This window comes from Dendrobates tinctorius, unplaced genomic scaffold, assembly GCF_039654945.1.
Source record: "Dendrobates tinctorius isolate UK_male_01 unplaced genomic scaffold, ASM3965494v1 ptg000065l, whole genome shotgun sequence".
NCBI lineage: Eukaryota > Metazoa > Chordata > Amphibia > Anura > Dendrobatidae > Dendrobates > Dendrobates tinctorius.
The window spans coordinates 27732941-27754442 of NW_027361733.1; the positions used below are offsets into that span (position 1 = coordinate 27732941).

At 47.4% G+C, this 21502-nt stretch overlaps 1 protein-coding gene across 5 annotated transcripts in view; it reads right to left on the reverse strand.

Annotated features, from left to right (window-relative positions):
- RGS19 (regulator of G protein signaling 19) overlaps positions 1 to 21502 on the reverse strand; it is a 96354-nt gene that overhangs the window by 14119 nt on the left and 60733 nt on the right. The window contains exons 1-2 of one of the 5 annotated variants that reach the window (XM_073580855.1): positions 12648 to 12865; positions 2657 to 2725 (exon numbers count right to left, since the gene is read on the reverse strand). The exons of 1 other annotated variant lie outside the window; for it this stretch is intronic. Coding sequence is in view for 3 of the 4 variants with exons in the window: in XM_073580857.1 (XP_073436958.1) it covers positions 12648 to 12697; positions 12730 to 12835 (156 nt within the window). In the remaining variant the exon portion in view is untranslated. Of the gene's footprint in view, positions 1 to 694; positions 842 to 2656; positions 2726 to 12647; positions 12866 to 21502 lie in introns of those variants that run through there. 3 more of the 5 variants (XM_073580857.1, XM_073580854.1, XM_073580853.1) reach the window with 3 other exon arrangements.

Consider the following 21502-nt stretch of genomic DNA (forward strand, 5'->3'; position numbering starts at 1 on the left):
ACATAAAGTGCAGCACAGATACATCTCCACTCTGACCCCATAGCACCGGTCACTACTGAACATGTACATAAAGTGCAGCACAGATACATCTCCACTCTGACCCCACAGTATCGGTCACTACTGATCATGTACATAAAGTGCAGCACAGATTCATCTCCACTCCGATCACACAGCACCGGTCACTACTGAGCATGTACATAAAGTGCAGCACAGATTCATCTCCACTCCGACCCCACAGTATCGGTCACTACTGAGCATGTACATAAAGTGCAGCATAGATTCATCTTCACTAAAAGCAGAGATCCTTAGATCAGGAACAGAACAGACACTTATAGGACATTTCATCACTTTCCCAAATTCTTATGAAAACATTTACAGTACATCCTGCATTGTACTACTGTACCCAACGTATTATATATTTTAGGAGTCAGAGTTGGTCCATTTTGTACCGACTCCGACACTACCAAAATGGACTCCGACTCCTCAGCCCTGCACAAACACAGCACTGTAACATCTGTAGGTAGCCTTAACTTAAAGTCCTGCACAAAGTACCACACAAAAACAACTTCGCTCAAGCCCCCTGAAGCCCTCCATCTAGATTCTAGGTCGGTGGCGCTTTATGCAAATCCATCTCGATGGTCCGTGAACCATGCTGAGCCCCCTCAATCCTGTGAAGACGACGGCGATCACCCACCTTGCATCCCATGGCCTGCTCTCCCAGGGGATGCATCTGTTGCCCCCGTTCTCCGACGCCCATTGAGTAGAGCAGAGAGACTGCTGCCGGCCACAGTTCTTACCCCGGCTGAGGGATGGGAGAGAATAGGAACACTAAGGGTGTGGAAGAGAAGTGATTATGACATCCTGTGGTGAGAATGCAACTTCCTGACAACTAAACTTCCGCTACAGAGCGAAACCAGCGCACAGCGAACATGTACAAAAACACCCGGCGGACTGTCCCGTGACTGGGGCGCAGTCTCTGCTGCTGACCACTAATGGTTGCGGTAGGGTAACACCAAAGACGGTCAGCCATCCATAAGGGGCAGAGGCAGGTGACAACCAGCTGTGTTAGAAACTGGAACAACAGTCACATTGGTTATCAACCTGCTTTACCACATCCCTGAAAGCCAAATCTGTCCAGTTTAGTATCTACTGCTCCTGGGTTGCATATAATCAGGTATATTTGCCTTGCAGGGCTCTGGGAAAGCTGAGTGACAGCCTATAAATCATTTATAGCCATTTACTCAGATTTACAAGGAGCAGATATAACAAAGAAATGGCTGAGAAGAATCCTTCACAGCACCGTCCTGTGTGCGGTGGTACGTGAACAATGCACAGACCCGACCGCTTCCTCCCTCGCACATTCACGCCACAGACAATGCAGTTTCCTCCTTTTTTCACACTAAGTAGAATACAGAGCCTGATCCAGCTGTGGATCAATTGCAAGCTCTTGAGAAAGTTCCTCTACCTCTTCCTTCCCTGCGCATTACAAAGTGACCGTTTCCTGTTCTACTGAAACTTCTCAGGTTTGTTCAGTCCATTATTGTCCTCGTCTTCCTCCTTCACATAAATATATATGTAACCTGCGATACCCCCAAAGATGATGGAAGAGGACTGCAATTTGAGCCCTAGTTCTCCGAGGATTCCTTGGTGGGTTCCTGTACGTCGGGTCAAGCGATGATGAGCAGTGGTCACACATCAATACCACGACATCGAAAGGGTGCCAGATCATCAAAACTGGGGGCAATGTGAGGACAGACTGTGAGCCCAATATACGGATCTTCAATCCGCAACAAATCCATCCAGAGACTTTTACGGCAAATCCGCAACAAAATCCACCCGAGTAAAGTTTTTTCACGTACGAGAAAACGGGTCCTAGTTTCGGCAGTGATTTTATTCAGCGTTTAGTCACCTTTTGCCATCAGAGTTTAATCAAAGTTTCATCTGAGTTCCATATGTTTTTCTTGAATGAGAAGCAAACAAAAAAAAAACTAAAAAAAACAACTATCAAACATGTATATGAAACACAGACAGCTCAAATGTCATCCGAGTGCTGTCAAATATTTTCGAGGACCCCATAGACTTGCGATTTGGATTCGACACTAGGATCAATATCGGACCGGGCTCTGAGGAACAAGAACAGCCCCAAAGACTACTACAGGTATGAGTGCTATCCGTACCTGTAGTAGGCTATGGAGCTGTTCTTTTCGTGTTCCTCGAAAAAATGGATGTCGAAGTGATCCCTTATCCTAAAGCCATACAAGTGAATAGAAAAAAAAAAAATCATCAATTTTTCATCTAGAAAACACTGGAGAATTTCCCTCTATACGGCCACCCGTATCACATCCATCTATACATTAGCAGAGAAAAAGCATTTAAAAGATCAAATACAGTTTCCTATGTTAGTAACGGCGACGTGTCCGGAAATGTCGGAGGCCATGTGGTGGTTCGGAAGGGATCCGATTTTTTCACGCACTCATAGACTTGTATTGGCGAGTCTCATCCAAAATACAGGGAAGACACATGCTGAGATTTTTTTTGTTGATGTAATAAAATGGTTATTGGAACAGCCCAATAATATAACATTAATCCGAGCGCTGTCTGTTTTTCCATGGACGGCACTCAGACCCAAAATAAAGTGGTGTGAACGCAGCCTTACATGCAGATGAAAAGGGGCGAAATCCGGGGTGAAAATGGTTGATAATCTTCATTGACAGCATGCAGAAAACTGTAAGGAAATGAAGAATATTAGAGAGCTGCAGACCCCGATATTATACAGGGACTGGGCTACTAACCTAATACTAGAAGACCCCTGTAATAAACCATATCACACAATACACCCAGAAATCCTCCGCCTGACGTCACGCATAACACCGGACAGGAAGTCGCCTCGGGACGCGTCGCCGTCTATTTTAAAGGGTGAAATTAAAATCTTTTTAGTGCGTCAATGTTTGTCGGCGGAGGGATCAGTGGACAGCTCTCAATGGCCCTTTATACGGTTTATAGGTTTATATAATGTGCGCATATTGCGTTTTGATCCTCTTACATTCCGGCAGCTCCCCGCATGATGGGTGTGATGCATCTTCTCCTCTCATGCCGTAAAAATGACGACTTTCACAGCGACACAGAGTATTTCAGGAATATTTCCATGCTAAACTCCAAAGCCTAAAATAGATTTACTCGTAGCCAGCAGATGCTGAATGAAAACCCCCATTATAGTAACTTTCCAAAAACCCCAAATGGCCAGACCCCTGAGCACTAATTGTCAAGAGTGCTCCTCAGGGCGTCCTGTGGGTGTGCTGGCTTCACCATGAAGTACCCGGTGGTCACATGCAGGCCCATCCTAAGCTACCTGTGAGCCTGACCACCTCTGCCAATCAAACAAATAAGGTTCTGAAAGAGTTAACACTCCACGACTGAGCACTGAATGTAGAGGCAAGAAACAGGAAACTCAGAGAAGAGAGACCAGGAAAGTGCAACTCCCTCACCCAAAGTCTGCCATGTGGGTACAGAGTTACCACCTAGGACCCCGGTACCCAACGCCACCACTTGTCAAGTCTGCAGGAAACATATTGCTTTATCTGTCCAAGACTGCGATGAGTGAGGTCAGGTTGGCGCTCATGGCTAAGTTAAAAGGGGTTGTCCAGTAAAAGAAGAGCACATAAGTGTGTGCAATTATCATATGTCATTTATATTAACACATCAGCGCGTGAATGCCAGGAAAGCCAACAATTCTGTCTATCTCAGACTCAGGCCCAGACCTAGTAGGCTGTCAGAGTCTCTAGCCTAGACAGTAACGTGATTCTCGGACCCAGACACTAAAGGACGAAATGAATCTCAGGCCAATATCCCGAAAAGGTGCCATGATTCTAGGCATTAAAGAGCCACACAATTCTTGGGCGCAGACCCCAAAGAGCCACAAGATTCTCGGGCCCAAATCCCAAAGGGGAATGCAATTCTGTGACCCAAAGCGCCATGCAATTCTCAAGACCGACCCTAAAGGGCCACACAATTCCTGGGTCCAGACAGACCCCAAAGGGCCACGTGATTCTCGGGCCCAGATCCCAAAGGGCCATGTGATTCTTGGGCCCAGAACCCAAAGGGCTACGTGATTCTTGGGTCCAGACCCCAAAGGGCTACGTGATTCTTGGGTCCAGACCCCAAAGGGCTACATGATTCTCGGACCCAGAACCCAAAGGGTCACGTGATTCTCAGGCCCAGACCCCAAAGGACCATGAGATTTTTGGGCCCAGACCCTGAAGGCCAAGCGATTCTCAGGCCCAGACCCTGAAGGCCAAGCAATTCTCAGGCCCAGACCCTGAAGGCCAAGCGATTCTCAGGCCCAGACCCTGAAGGCCAAGCGATTCTTGGGTCCAGACCCTGAAAGATCACATGATTCTCGGCAGGGATGTGGAGTCGGTGTCCATTTTGGTAGACTCAGTATAAAATGGACTGACTCCTATACTATATAATAAATTGGGCACAGTAGTACAATGCAGGAGGCGCTGTAAATGTTTCCATAAGAATTTGGGAAAGTTATGAAAAGTCCTATAAATGTCTGTTCTGTTCCTGATCTAAGGATCTCGGCTTTTAGTTGAGATGAATCTGTGCTGCACTTTATGTACATGCTCAGTAGTGACCGGTGCTGTAGGGTCGGAGTGGAGATGAATCTGTGCTGCACTTTATGTACATGCTCAGTAGTGACCGGTGCTGTGGGGTCATAATGGAGATGAATCTGTGCTGCACTTCATGTACATGCTCAGTAGTGACCGGTGCTGTGGGGTCGGAGGTGAGATGAATCTGTGCTGCACTTTATGTACATGATCAGTAGTGACCGATGCTGTGGAGTCGGAGTGGAGATGAATCTGTGCTGCACTTTATGCACATGCTCAGTAGTGACCGGTGCTGTGGGGTCAGAGTGGAGATGAATCTGTGCTGCACTTTATGTACATGCTCAGTAGTGACCGATGCTGTGGGATCGGAGTGGAGATGAATCTGTGCTGCACTTTATGTACATGCTCAGTAGTGACCGATGCTGTGGGGTCGGAGGTGAGATGAATCTGTGCTGCACTTCATGTACATGCTCAGTAGTGACCGATGCTGTGGAGTCGGAGTGGAGATGAATCTGTGCTGCACTTTATGCACATGCTCAGTAGTGACCGGTGCTGTGGGGTCAGAGTGGAGATGAATCTGTGCTGCACTTTATGTACATGCTCAGTAGTGACCGATGCTGTGGGATCGGAGTGGAGATGAATCTGTGCTGCACTTTATGTACATGCTCAGTAGTGACCGATGCTGTGGGGTCATAATGGAGATGAATCTGTGCTGCACTTTATGTACATGCTCAGTAGTGACCGGTGCTGTGGGGTCGGAGTGGAGATGAATCTGTGCTGCACTTTATGTACATGATCAGTAGTGACCGATGCTGTGGGATCGGAGTGGAGATGAATCTGTGCTGCACTTTATGTACATGCTCAGTAGTGACCGGTGCTGTGGGGTCGGAGTGGAGATGAATCTGTGCTGCACATTATGTACATGCTCAGTAGTGACCGATGCTGTGGGATCGGAGTGGAGATGAATCTGTGCTGCACTTTATGTACATGATCAGTAGTGACCGATGCTGTGGGATCGGAGTGGAGATGAATCTGTGCTGCACTTTATGTACATGCTCAGTAGTGACCGGTGCTGTGGGATCGGAGTGGAGATGAATCTGTGCTGCACTTTATGTACATGCTCAGTAGTGACCGGTGCTGTGGGATCGGAGTGGAGATAAATCTGTGCTGCACTTTATGTACATGCTCAGTAGTGACCGGTGCTGTGGGGTCGGAGTGGAGATGAATCTGTGCTGCAGTTTATGTACATGCTCAGTAGTGACCGGTGCTGTGGGATCGGAGTGGAGATGAATCTGTGCTGCACTTTATGTACATGCTCAGTAGTGACCGGTGCTGTGGGGTCGGAGTGGAGATGAATCTGTGCTGCACTTTATGTACATGCTCAGTAGTGACCGGTGCTGTGGGGTCGGAGTGGAGATGAATCTGTGCTGCACTTTATGTACATGCTCAGTAGTGACCGGTGCTGTGGGGTCGGAGTGGAGATGAATCTGTGCTGCACTTTATGTACATGCTCAGTAGTGACCGGTGCTGTGGGGTCGGAGTGGAGATAAATCTGTGCTGCACTTTATGTACATGATCAGTAGTGACCGGTGCTGTGGGGTCGGAGTGGAGATGAATCTGTGCTGCAGTTTATGTACATGCTCAGTAGTGACTTGTGCTGTGGAGTCATAATGGAGATGAATCTGTGCTGCACATTATGTACATGCTCAGTAGTGACCGATGCTGTGGGGTCGGAGTGGAGATAAATCTGTGCTGCACTTTATGTACATGATCAGTAGTGACTGGTGCTGTGGGATCGGAGTGGAGATGAATCTGTGCTGCACTTTATGTACATGCTCAGTAGTGACCGGTGCTGTGGGGTCAGAGTGGAGATGAATCTATGCTGCACTTTATGTACATGCTCAGTAGTGACTTGTGCTGTGGGATCGGAGTGGAGATGAATCTATGCTGCACTTTATGTACATGCTCAGTAGTGACTTGTGCTGTGGGATCGGAGGTGAGATGAATCTGTGCTGCACTTTATGTACATGATCAGTAGTGACAGGTGCTGTGGGGTCGGAGTGGAGATGAATCTGTGCTGCACTTTATGTACATGCTCAGTAGTGACCGGTGCTGTGGGGTCGGAGGTGAGATGAATCTGTGCTGCACTTTATGTACATGCTCAGTAGTCACCGGTGCTGTGGGGTCGGAGTGAAGATGAATCTGTGCTGCACTTTATGTACATGATCAGTAGTGACTTGTGCTGTGGGATCGGAGGTGAGATGAATCTGTGCTGCACTTTATGTACATGCTCAGTAGTCACCGGTGCTGTGGGGTTGGAGTGGAGATGAATCTGTGCTGCACTTTATGTACATGCTCAGTAGTGACCGGTGCTGTGGGGTCGGAGGTGAGATGAATCTGTGCTGCACTTTATGTACATGCTCAGTAGTCACCGATGCTGTGGGGTCGGAGTGAAGATGAATCTGTGCTGCACTTTATGTACATTCTCAGTAGTGACCGGTGCTGTGGGGTCGGAGGTGAGATGAATCTGTGCTGCACTTTATGTACATGCTCAGTAGTGACTTGTGCTGTGGAGTCATAATGGAGATGAATCTGTGCTGCACTTTATGTACATGCTCAGTAGTGACCGGTGCTGTGGGGTCGGAGTGGAGATGAATCTGTGCTGCACTTTATGTACATGCTCAGTAGTGACTGATCCTGTGGCGTTGGAAATCGGGGAAATTGAGGACTCAAAGTCGGAGGTTTGTTTTACCGTGTCCACAGCCCTGATTCTGGGGCACAGACTCTGAAATGGCCACAGCATTTTAGGGCCCAGACCCTGAAGGCCATTTTAACTTTAGGTTTTACCCAAGTCAATGGGTTTGACCCCAAACACCAAAAATAGAAGGCCTACCCTACCTGCTACTAGGTCGCAAGCAATCACACTTCTATATAAATGAACAGATCTGTAAGTCAACATTGCTTTCATGTATTACCAGTTGGGGGTGCTGATTCTAGATTGTATGATCTGAGCCGTCAGCGCATCTCCATTTTTATAAACAGGAGCGGCTGAGTATGGAGGATATTATAACATGGAGCAAAAGGCCGCACTCTTCTTGTCTTTGGTCCCTATGGAGCACAGTATTTATACCTGATCCATAAATGTGCTAAATTAGTGGTAGTGCAAAGAGGTCAAATATTAGTCCTAAAAGGGAACTTTCAGGCATTTATCAGACCCTGGCATACTACAGACATATGGCGGCCATTTACCGATTTTCAATTTGGATAAAACCCCTTTGGCGCCGGTTGGAGATTTGCGTAAGTTGCTACTTATTTAGTTACAACCCAAAACATTGCGACGTCCAACACTTTGCCTCCTGCATAACACGGCGCTGTATACACAACAAGGCACGGGACAATTACCTGCTTCACCCAACATTACAGACCTGCCAGCGGCGGCACTACAGCCTCCCCCACCTGCGCACAAGCACTACTAGCGCTGCCCATACGTGGGCACTACCCTCACATGTAGGCATCGCACCGCGCAGGACATCACCGGACCCTCACAGCTCAGACACTACGTACAGAGGCTTCCGGATTAACCCCTAGTTTTTATATAAAGAATGTAAGAAAATAACACAAGAGGCTTCAGGACCCTGAAGAATGGAAAACAAAAAAGGAAAAAATAAATAATGGGGTGGGGAGTCATGATGTATAAATGTATGAGCACAATGATGGCCTCCATTCTGGTACATTGTATCACACGCGCCATAATGAGATGCCCCCCCCCCACTACAAACTTCAAGTCCCTATACACAGGACCAGGATCGAGGGGAAGGAGCTATAGGGGTCCTGGGGGCTATTAATTTATGATTGGCTGGTAATGATGATGATGAAGGGGGTCTCCAAATTTTCACACCCCATCCCAGCCACGTACAGCGAGGAACACTGCATAACTTAGGGGTCTACCAGGACTGAGATAAAAGCCGCCAACCACTATGGTGACCCGCAGTAGTAGTTTTGGGGGTACATTAGGGTGCAATGCATGCACTGGCAGCTATTTCACGTATGAGGGTAAGTTGGAATCTAGTAGGGGAATTTTGGGGCTGGAATATAGCTTGGCATGGACGAGACTCAGGAGAATTTATGGGATGTGGGGTAGGGTAGGCGGTAATGACTGTTCTGAGAGCACTTGGGTGGGAGAGGTGTAGAGAGGCCTCCTGGCCTGGTGCTGGGGTCGTACGAAGCTGTAGTACCGGGTTAGGTAAGTGGCATTGGCGTCTGTTGTGCCTGGAGTGGTAATACGGAGGGTGCAGGTACAGGACGGTATTGCCAGTACCAGTGCCTGGCATTATGTCTGGGGAAAGTCTTAGTGGTGGGCACAGAGGGTAGCGTGTTACTTGTGCCCTGTGTGTGGGGGATTGTGTAGGGAGAAGGGATGCCTCGTATGAGCAATTAGGGCATAATTTGGGGAACTGGGGGTACTGCATAGGTATAAGTAGCACTGAAAATAGTAATACCCGCTGAGAATTACGGGGGGTATATTGGGATGCAGGGGCTACAGTGTATAAGTGACATGGAGGGTACTAACGTCTCTAGAGTGTCCAGTATGAGGGGATTTTACACATGCAGGGTGTAGTGTACGTGTGTAAGTGACCTGGAGGGTAGTAATGTCTGCCTAGAGCACAGTGAGGGTAGTTTGGAGCATGTGGACAGTGCAGGAGAAGTTTAGGACACGAGGGGGTAATTGTGTGTAGAAGCGACATTCGGACATACCGCCCAGGGGTACAGTGTGAGGTCAGGTGGCATGTAGAGAAGTTAGGTCTCTCTTGTGTAGGGGTAGTTTTGCGCACAGGAGGCAGGACACAGTGTATGCATAGATGGCCACACAGGGTGGTAGTAGTGTCTCTCATGTGCCCAGTGTGGTGTAATTTGGATTGCAAGGGTCCTGTGGGGGTAAAAAAGAAGGCAGGGTAGTCAGCTCTCTATTGTTCCCATTATGGGCCTAGTTTGTGGGACTAGGTGAACAGAGTAGTAGTAATATCACCTGCGCCCGTTGTAGAGATACTTTGGAAGTACGGTGTAAGGCTGGGTGCACAGAGCAGTAATATCTCTGTGCCCGGTGTGGGGGTAGTTTGTGGGCACGGTGTATGTCAGGCTGGGTGTACAGAGCAGTAATGTCTCTGTGCCCGGTGTGGGGGTAGTTTGTGGGCACGGTGTATGTCAGGCTGGGTGTACAGAGCAGTAATGTCTCTGTGCCCGGTGTGGGGGTAGTTTGTGGGCACGGTGTATGTCAGGCTGGGTGTACAGAGCAGTAATGTCTCTGTGCCCAGTGTGGGGGTAGTTTGGGGGCACGGTGTAAGGCTGGGTGTACAGAGCAGTAATGTCTCTGTGCCCGGTGTGGAGGTAGTTTGGGGGTACGGTGTATGTAAGGCTGGGTGTACAGAGCAGTAATATCTCTGTGCCTGGTGTGGGGGTAGTTTGTGGGCACGGTGTATGTCAGGCTGGGTGTACAGAGCAGTAATGTCTCTGTGCCCAGTGTGGGGGTAGTTTGGGGGCACGGTGTAAGGCTGGGTGTACAGAGCAGTAATGTCTCTGTGCCCGGTGTGGGGGTAGTTTGGGGGTACGGTGTATGTAAGGCTGGGTGTACAGAGCAGTAATATCTGTGCCCGGTGTGGGGGTAGTTTGGGGGTACAGTGTATGTAAGGCTGGGTGTACAGAGCAGTAATGTCTCTGTGCCCAGTGTGGGGGTAGTTTGGGGGTATGGTGTATGTAATCCTGGGTGTACAGAGCAGTAATGTCTCTGTGCCTAGTGTGGGGGTAGTTTGGGGGCACGGTGTATGTAAGGCTGGGTGTACAGAGCAGTGATGTCTCTGTGCCCGGTGTGGGGGTAGTTTGGGGGCACGGTGTATGTAAGACTGGGTGTACAGAGCAGTAATGTCTGTGCCCGGTGTGGGGGTAGTTTGGGGGCACGGTGTATGTAAGGCTGGGTGTACAGAGCAGTAATGTCTCTGTGCCCGGTGTGGGGGTAGTTTGGGGGTACGGTGTATGTAAGGCTGGGTGTACAGAGCAGTGATGTCTCTGTGCCCGGTGTAGGGGCAGTTTGGGGGCACGGTGTATGTAAGGCTGGGTGTACAGAGCAGTAATATCTGTGCCCGGTGTAGGGGTAGTTTGGGGGTACGGTGTATGTAAGGCTGGGTGTACAGAGCAGTAATGTCTCTGTGCCCGGTGTGGGGGTAGTTTGGGGGTACGGTGTAAGGCTGGGTGTACAGAGCAGTAATATCTGTGCCCGGTGTGGGGGTAGTTTGGGGGTACGGTGTATGTAAGGCTGGGTGTACAGAGCAGTAATGTCTCTGTGCCCGGTGTAGGGGTAGTTTGGGGGTACGGTGTAAGGCTGGGTGTACAGAGCAGTAATATCTGTGCCCGGTGTGGGGGTAGTTTGGGGGCACGGTGTATGTAAGGCTGGGTGTACAGAGCAGTAATGTCTCTGTGCCCGGTGTAGGGGTAGTTTGGGGGTACGGTGTAAGGCTGGGTGTACAGAGCAGTAATATCTGTGCCCGGTGTAGGGGTAGTTTGGGGGCACGGTGTATGTAAGGCTGGGTGTACAGAGCAGTAATGTCTCTGTGCCCGGTGTGGGGGTAGTTTGGGGGTACGGTGTATGTAAGGCTGGGTGTACAGAGCAGTGATGTCTCTGTGCCCGGTGTAGGGGTAGTTTGGGGGTACGGTGTAAGGCTGGGTGTACAGAGCAGTAATATCTGTGCCCGGTGTGGGGGTAGTTTGGGGGCACGGTGTATGTAAGGCTGGGTGTACAGAGCAGTAATGTCTCTGTGCCCGGTGTGGGGGTAGTTTGGGGGTACGGTGTATGTAAGGCTGGGTGTACAGAGCAGTGATGTCTCTGTGCCCGGTGTAGGGGTAGTTTGGGGGTACGGTGTAACGCTGGGTGTACAGAGCAGTAATATCTGTGCCCGGTGTGGGGGTAGTTTGGGGGCACGGTGTATGTAAGGCTGGGTGTACAGAGCAGTAATGTCTCTGTGCCCGGTGTGGGGGTAGTTTGGGGGTACGGTGTATGTAAGGCTGGGTGTACAGAGCAGTGATGTCTCTGTGCCCGGTGTAGGGGTAGTTTGGGGGCACAGTGTATGTAAGGCTGGGTGTACAGAGCAGTAATATCTGTGCCCAGTGTGGGGGTAGTTTGGGGGCACGGTGTAAGGCTGGGTGTACAGAGCAGTAATATCTGTGCCCGGTGTAGGAGTAGTTCGGGGGTACGGTGTAAGGCTGGGTGTACAGAGCAGTAATATCTGTGCCCGGTGTAGGGGTAGTTTGGGGGCACGGTGTATGTAAGGCTGGGTGTACAGAGCAGTAATGTCTCTGTGCCCGGTGTGGGGGTAGTTTGGGGGTACGGTGTATGTAAGGCTGGGTGTACAGAGCAGTGATGTCTCTGTGCCCGGTGTAGGGGTAGTTTGGGGGTACGGTGTAAGGCTGGGTGTACAGAGCAGTAATATCTGTGCCCGGTGTGGGGGTAGTTTGGGGGCACGGTGTATGTAAGGCTGGGTGTACAGAGCAGTAATGTCTCTGTGCCCGGTGTGGGGGTAGTTTGGGGGTACGGTGTATGTAAGGCTGGGTGTACAGAGCAGTAATGTCTCTGTGCCCGGTGTGGGGGTAGTTTGGGGGTACGGTGTATGTAAGGCTGGGTGTACAGAGCAGTAATGTCTCTGTGCCCAGTGTGGGGGTAGTTTGGGGGCACGGTGTAAGGCTGGGTGTACAGAGCAGTAATGTCTCTGTGCCCGGTGTGGGGGTAGTTTGGGGGCACGGTGTAAGGCTGGGTGTACAGAGCAGTGATGTCTCTGTGCCCGGTGTGGGGGTAGTTTTAGGATGCAGGGGAAGGAGGTTTAGTGCAAGTCTGGATGGGCAAAGGGGGCACAGTTACATCTTCTTCACCCTGGTAGAGAATCCCCCGCACTCGGTGACCCGTATGCCGGTGCGGGCTGCGGGAAGGATTCGGGGACCCCCTCCCGCTGCCCCATGCACTGATCTCCCATCCGCTGGGCAGCTGTTACTTACAATCTGGGCAGCACCGGAGCCCGGTCGCTTCCTGAAGCACATCCGCCTGCCTGGCTGGGGGTGGGGGGGATGGAGCCGGTACCGGGAGGGAAGGAGGGAGGGAGGGACCGGGGACCGGGACACACACGGGAGGGACCCGGGGACAGAGACACAGCCAGAGCCGCACTGCGCATGCGTCCCGCCCCCATTCACTTCCGAACTCAGCGCTGCGGCTCCACGTCAGTCACTGCCCGAGTGTAGCGTATATATGTATACTGTGTACAGTGCTATGCTATATACAGTGTACTGTACACTGTGTTATATACTGTGTACTGTGTTGTGTACTCTGCTTTATACTGTGTACTGTGCTGTATATTGTGCTATATACTGTGTACTGTGCTGTATATTGTGCTGTATTCTGTGTACTGTGCTATATACTGTGTACTGTGCTGTATACTGTGTTATATACTGTGCACAGTGCTGTATACTGTGTACTCTGCTGTATACTGCGCTGTATACTGTGTAATCTGCTGTATACTGTGCTATATACTGCGTACTGTGCTGTATACTGTGTTATATACTGTGCTGTATACTGTGCACAGTGCTATGTACTGTGTACTCTGCTGTATACTGCGCTATATACTCTGTACTGTGCTGTATACTGTGTAATCTGCTGTATACTGTGCTATATACTGTGTACTGTGCTGTATATTGTGCTGTATACTGTGTACTGTGCTGTATATTGTGCTGTATTCTGTGTACTGTGCTATATACTGTGTACTGTGCTGTATATTGTGCTGTATTCTGTGTACTGTGCTATATACTGTGTACTGTGCTGTATAATGTGTTATATACTGTGCTGTATACTGTGCACAGTGCTATGTACTGTGTACTCTGCTGTATACTGCGTTATATACTGTGTACTGTGCTGTATACTGTGTAATCTTCTGTATACTGTGCTATATACTGTGTACTGTGCTGTATACTGTGTTATATACTGTGCTGTATACTGTGCACAGTGCTGTATACTGTGTACTCTGCTGTATACTGCGCTGTATACTGGGTAATCTGCTGTATACTGTGCTATATACTGCGTACTGTGCTGTATACTGTGTTATATACTGTGCTATATACTGTGCACATTGCTGTATACTGTGTACTCTGCTGTATACTGCGCTGTATACTGTGTAATCTGCTGTATACTGTGCTATATACTGTGTACTGTGCTGTATACTGTGTTATATACTGTGCTGTATACTGTGTTATATACTGTGCTGTATACTGTGCACATTGCTGTATACTGTGTTCTATGCTGTATACTGCGCTGTATAATGTATATTCTGCTGTATACTGTGCTATATACTGCGTACTGTGCTGTATACTGTGCTATATACTGCGTACTGTGCTGTATACTGTGTTATATACTGTGCTGTATACTGTGCACAGTGCTATGTACTGTGTACTCTGCTGTATACTGCGCTATATACTCTGTACTGTGCTGTATATTGTGCTGTATACTGTGTACTGTGCTGTATATTGTGCTGTATTCTGTGTACTGTGCTATATACTGTGTACTGTGCTGTATATTGTGCTGTATACTGTGTACTGTGCTGTATATTGTGCTGTATTCTGTGTACTGTGCTATATACTGTGTACTGTGCTGTATAATGTGTTATATACTGTGCACAGTGCTATGTACTGTGCTGTATACTGTGTTATATACTGTGCTGTATACTGTGTACTCTGCTGTATACTGTGTACTGTGCTGTATATTGTGCTGTATACTGTGTACTGAGCTGTATACTGTGCTGTATACTGTGTACTGTGCTGTATATTGTGCTGTATTCTGTGTACTGTGCTGTATACTGTGTTTATACTGAGTAATGTGCTGTATGCTGTGCTTTATGCCTGAGTGCAGAATATATATATATATACATATATAGCTCTGGCAAAAATTAAAAGACCACTGCAAAATGTTCAGTTTGTCTTTATAGGTATATTTTTGAGTAAAATGTAAATTGCTCTTTTATTCTATAAACTACTGACAACATGTCTCCGAATTTCCAAGCACTAAATTTTGTATTTATTTTCAGAAAATGAGAAATGGTCAAAATAAAAACTGCAGTACTTGCAGACTTCAAATAATGCTAAGGAAACAAGTTAATAATCATTTAGAAACAACAACACTAATGTTTTTACTCAGGAAGAGTTCAGAAATCAATATTTTGTGGAATAACCATGATTTTTAATCACAGCTTTCATGCATTTGGCATGCTTTCCACCAGTCTTTCACACTGCTTTTGGGTGACCTTATGCCACTCCTGGTACAAAAATGTAAGCAGTTCTTCTTTGCTTGTGACTATCCATCTACCTATTGATTACATTCCAGAGGTTTTCAATGGGGTTCAGGTCTGGACAGAGGCGTATCCGGGGGGGGCAGCCGGGGCATATGACCCGGGCGCAGCCGACAGGGGGGGCGCCATCGGGCCGCCTGATGCGGCGGTCCAAGGAGGAGGCTTTCCGTTGGCGGCATTCTGCCGCCCGCACACTGAGATTCTCCCGTTCTCTGAACCGGCTGTCAAACTGACAGCCGGCTCAGAGAAAGTGCTGTGCGTCGGTGTACTACTATCATCTTCAGACGCTAGTACATACACGTAACTCAACTCACTCACTTGTTGATAAGCCGCCTCACTGCCCCCAGCTCTTCCTCATCAATGAAGCGCCAGCAGCGTGATCAGGTCAGATGATCACGCTGCTGACATCACATGCCGACTGGCTCTTCAGAGGCGAAGACTTTTAGGCAGTGAGGCAGTGTTGCGGTTGGTGGTAAGTGCTCCAGATGGGTAATGGAGCTGAAGACACCGGAGAAAATTATTGGTGGAAATTAGGACATACTCTGGGGGCTAGGAAGGGATGGTTGGGGTCGGGGGACGGATGCTATATGGAGGCATTGCAAGGGAATGTGTGAGATTGGGGGATGCCATGGCTGCAGACACATGGAAAGGGAGGGAGCAGGGGGGAGTAAATTGATGAGGACAGTGTGTGAGGAGCAAGGCCAGGGTGCAGACATATTCATGTGGTGTGGACGGTGAAGAAACCTGAGGACATTATGGGGGATTGGGGGCAGAAACCTGAGGACATTATGGGGGCAGAAACCTGAGGACATTTTGGGGGCAGAAACCTGAGGACATTATGTGGGCAGAAACCTGAGGACTAGAGTTGAGCGACTTTGGTCGGATCGGGTTTCGTGAAACCCGAATGAAACAAAATAAGATTCAGATGAAACTCGTCCGACTAGAGCAAAAAAAGTCGGAGTTTCGTCCGACTTTTATTTCCCATTGACTTGCATTGGGGTCGGGTTTCGGACGAAACTCCGACTTTGTTTTGCTCTAGTCGGACGAGTTTCATCTGAAACTTATTTTGTTTCATTCGGGTTTCACGAAACCCGATCCGACCAAAGTCGCTCAACTCTACTGAGGACATTATGGGGGCAGAAACATGAGGACATTATAGGGGCAGAAACGTGAGGACATTATGGGGGCAGAAACGTGAGGACATTATGGGGGCAGAAACGTGAGGACATAGGGATAAGTGGGGATAAGGGAACATGTGTGGGGAGATTTTGAGTGGTGATGGAGAAACGTAATATGTGGGGATTTGGGGTGGGGATATTTAATGTGTGGTAGGATTTGGAGTGGGGATAGGGAACATAATGTGTGGGGGAATTTTGAGTGGGGAACATAATGTGTGTGGGGACTTGGAGTAGTGATATTTAATGTGTGGGGGATTTGGAGTGGGGATGGAGGATACTTTATGTGTGGGGGATTTGGAGTGGGTATGGGGGATAGTTTATGTGTGAGGGGATTTGGAGTGGAGATGGGGGTTATTTAATGTGTGGGGGGATACATTATGTGTATGGGATTTGGAGTGGGGATGAGGGATACTTTATGTGTGGGGTATTTGTAGTGGGGATGGGGGATACTTTGTGTGGGGAGATTTGGAGTGGGGATGGGGGATACTTTGTGTGTGGGGATTTGGAGTGGGGATGGGGGATTTAATGTGTGTGGGGAGATTTGAGGACACAAGTGAAGAGTGTATGTATGAGGGCATGTATGAGGAAACAGTATGGGGGATAGTGAGTGGGAGGATGGGTGCAGACAGTATGGGGAGCCAAACGGGTAAATGTATGTGGAAACAGTATGAGTAGCGATGGGAAAGATCTATGTGGACACAGTATGGGGAGTGAGGGTGATGGGATGTGTGCAGACACAGTATGGGGAGTCGGGGGTATGTGTGAGCAGACAGTATAGAGTGCGGGGGTAAATATATGAGGAGACAGTATGGTGAACAGGTGGGATGTTAGAGGAGACAGTATGAGGAGGGAGGGGAATAGCGTGAGGTGACAGTATATTGCAGGTATTTTTATTCAGGAGCATTATAATGACACTTCTATCTTTAAGGGCATTGTGTGGACATTTCCTGCAGAAGACCGGAGAAGATGGAAGTCTGCAGAGACGGCTGTGGATGAGAAAACTCATCATGGGGTCTGGACAAGAAGAAAAAAAAGAATGACTCCAGAGACGACGTCATCTATAAGGTACCTGGATGTAAATATTATTTGTGATACTGACTTATTCTCATGTTTTTATTTACGTTAGAAACATTAAAGGGGTTGTCCAGGTTTGTGCCGAGCCTGCAGTCATACTATGTGACTGCAGACTTCTGAATTCTCACAGTGCTCACTGAACGTTGCTAGGATTCTCGCGTACTAATAATTTACATACATGCGGTCACATGCTGACTAGACATGTGTGGCCTCACTCAGTGAAAATGAACGGAGCGAGCCCGGGCACGTCTAGTCGGAGTGTGGCCAGAAGTATATAAATCACATGCTTGTGCTGACATGACGGTGTACTCTTGCCACCGGTACGAGAGAATCCTAAAAGTGTGCAGTGCATTGGTTGTGAGAATTCAGAATCCTGCAATGTCAGGATTCAGCTCTGTGGGTTCCAGTAGTCATCACATGAACACTTCACTCATATGCGATTTTCATAGTTATGGTCCTGTGACATCGAGCTTCTCTTCCTGCTTCTGTCAGTATTTCACTGAACATTGAGATTATTAGGGAGAGCAGCTCGTCGGTACATGATTAAGTGTGCAAATTGCATATGCACTGGGGGGGGGCAAACCGAATTCTTGCCCTGGGTGCTAGAAAGCCTAGATACACCTCTGGGTCTGGAGATTGAGATGGCCATGACAGGGATTTGATGTGGTGGCTCTTCATCCACATATTGATTGACCTAGCTGTGTGGCATGGCGCATTGTCCTGCTGGAAAAATCAGTCCTCAGAGATGGGGAACATTGCCTGAGCAGAAGGAATCAACTGTCTTTCCAGGATAACGTTGTATGCGGCTTGATTCATACGTCCTTCGCAAAGATTAACCTGCCCAATTCCAGCCATGCTGAAGCATCCCCAGATTATCACCGATCCTGCACCAAATTTCACAGTGTGTGCAAGACACTGTGGCTTGTATGTCTCTCCAGGTCGTCTAACCATTAGATGACCAGGTATTGGGCAAAGCTGAAAATTAGACTATCAGAGAAGATTACCTTACTCCAGTCCTCTATGGTCTTTGGCAAACTTCAGCCTGGCTCTCCTTTGCTTCTCATTGATGAAAGGCTTTTTTCTAGCTTTACATGACTTATGCATTGCATCTAGGAGCCTGTTACGAACTGTTCTTACCGTGCATTTCACCCCAGTTGCCATTTCTTTTGTAGGTCACTTGATGTCACCCTGCGGTTACTGAGTGGCATTCGAATAAGATGACTGTCATCTCGGTCAGTGGAGAGTCTTTTTCGCCCTCTCTGGGTCTGTAGCTTTGTTGTCCCCAATATCTGCTGCTTGACCTTGTTGTAATGGACTGCCGTCTTAGAAATTTTAAGGATGGAGGCAACACTATGCTCACTGTATCCCTCTGCTAGTAAAGCCAGAATTGAGCCAATCTTTTCCTCACTCAAGACTTTTCTTTTCAACTCCTTTGGCATGGTTAAAAGTTATTTTTTCATTCCTATTACTTTTGGGCTATTACTAGCACTTGTTTTGCCATCCACCTTGTCCTATTGCAAGAGGATTGTGAACACCACAGCAGGGTTTTTTATACTTTCCTTCGTTAAATAAGATTTGGTTCAGGTGATCACCTAATCAGAAGCACATTATGTAGAATGAGGTGTACTCTGGTTGTAATTCAACTGGCACTGGAATGGAATGGCTGTCAGACAGGTAGAGAAGCTGATTTTTATAAAACTGCAGTGGTCTCTTAATTTTTGCCAGAGCTGTATACTACTATACTATATACAATGCTGTGTAGTGTACTATATACTACAGTACAATGTACTGTGTTATGTACAGTACTATATACTACTATACCATATACTATACACTGTACTGTGTACTATACTATATACTATACTATATACAATATACTGTGCTGTGTACTGTACTATATACTACACTATACACTGTGCTGTGTGTTATAGTATATACTACACTATATGTGCTGTGTACTGTACTATATCCCACTACACTATATACAATATAGTGTGCTGTTTATTTTACTGTATACTACTATCCTATATACTGTGCTGTATACTGTAAGATATACTATATACTGTGTTGTGTACTATATACTACTATACTATATACTGTGGTGTGTCCTGTACTATATGCTATACACTGTGCTGTGTTATATACTACTATACTATATAATGTGCTGTATACTGTACTATATACAACTGTATTATATACTACACTATATACTGTGCTGTGTACTGTACTATATACTATATAAAATATACTGTTCTGTGTACTGAACTATATACTACACTATATACTATACACTGCTGTACACTGCACTGTATTCTAATATACCAATCACTATACACTGTACTGTACGATATACTATATACAATATACAGTGCTGTGTACTGTACTATATACTACACTATATACTGTGCTGTGTACTGTACTATTATTATTATACATTTATATAGCACCATTTATTCCATGGCGCTTTACATGTGAAAAGGGGAAATATAGACAAGTACAATAAACATGTGTAAGACAAGGGACACACAAGTACAGACGGACCCTGCCCGCGAGGGCTCACAGTCTACAGGGATGGGTGAGGATACACTAGGAGAGGGTAGATCTGGTTGTGCGGTGGTTCAGTAGACTGAGGATCATTGCAGGACTATATACAATACACTGTGCTGTGTACTATATATTATACAATACACTGCTGTATACTGTGCTATATATACTACTAGACTATATACTGTGCTGTGTACTGTACTATATACTACTAGACTATACACTGTGCTGTACTAGTATATACAGGTGCATCTCACAAAATTAGAATATCATCAAAAAGTTAATGTATTTCAGTTCTTCAGTACAAAAAGTGAATCTCATATATTATGTAGCGTCATTACTAGAGTTGAGCGATACCGTCCGATACTTCAAAGTATCGTATCGGATGGTATCGGCCGATCTTTAAAAAAAGTATCGGTATCGCCGATTCCGATACCGGAAGTCCCATTCAAGTCTATGGGACTTCCGGTATCGGAATAAGAAAAACCCTTTCCTGCCCTTGTACAGCCTCTCTGGGGTCTGTACGGGCCTTTCGGGGGGCTGTGCCGGCCTGCCAGGGGGTCTGTGCAGGCTCCGGTGGTCTGTGCCGGCCTGCCGGTGGTCTGTGCAGGCTCCGGGGGGCTGTGCCGGCCTGCCGGGGGGCTGTGCCGGCCTGCCGGGGGGCTGTGCAGGCTCCGGGGGGCTGTGCCGGCCTGCCGGGGGGCTGTGCCGGCCTGCCGGGGGGCTGTGCCGGCCTGCCGGTGGTCTGTGCAGGCTCCGGGGGTCTGTGCAGGCATCGTCCGATGGGACTACAAGTCCCATCGGGCGATGCCTGCTACCATGACAGTGATTGACACATTAGCCAATGATGGGACAGTAGTAGTCCCATCATCCGGCTAATGTGTTAAATGTAAAAAAAAAAAAAAAATTACATGCTACATACATACAACATGCATACTACATACATGCTACATTCATACTACATACTACATACATGCTACATACATACTACATATATACTACATGCATGCTACATACATACTGCATGCTACATACATACCACATACATACTACATACATACTACATACATACCACATACATGCTACATATATACTACATGCATGCTACATACATACTACATATATACTACATGCATGCTACATACATACTGCATGCTACATGCATGCTACATACATACTACATACATACTACATGCTACATACATACCACATATATACTACATACATACAATACATTCATACAATACATACATAGACATACAGTACATATAACATAGAGTAACATACTTACCAATACTTGTCACATTGTTCCCCGAAGCCATTGTCGTCTACGGAATAAATATTAACATAACAAACCACAAAAATACTCACCCACGATCCGAAGCAGTCCACGAGTGTGTCCCACGACGATCTTGGGTAGAGAACTGCAGCATCAGCTGTTGCTGCCGTTCTCTACGGGCTGCAGGAATCCAATGACGGAAGGTAGGTATCCTTCCGCACTGTATTCCTCCGCCACTTAAAAAAAAAAAAGTCCCTAGTCTCACTTTATGCCATTGCTGTGTGGGAAATTCCCACGCAGCAATGGCATAAAGTGAGACTAGGGACTTTTTTTTTTTTAAGTGGCGGAGGAATACAGTGCGGAAGGATACCTACCTTCCGTCATTGGATTCCTGCAGCCCGTAGAGAACGGCAGCATCATCTGATGCTGCAGTTCTCTACCCAAGAT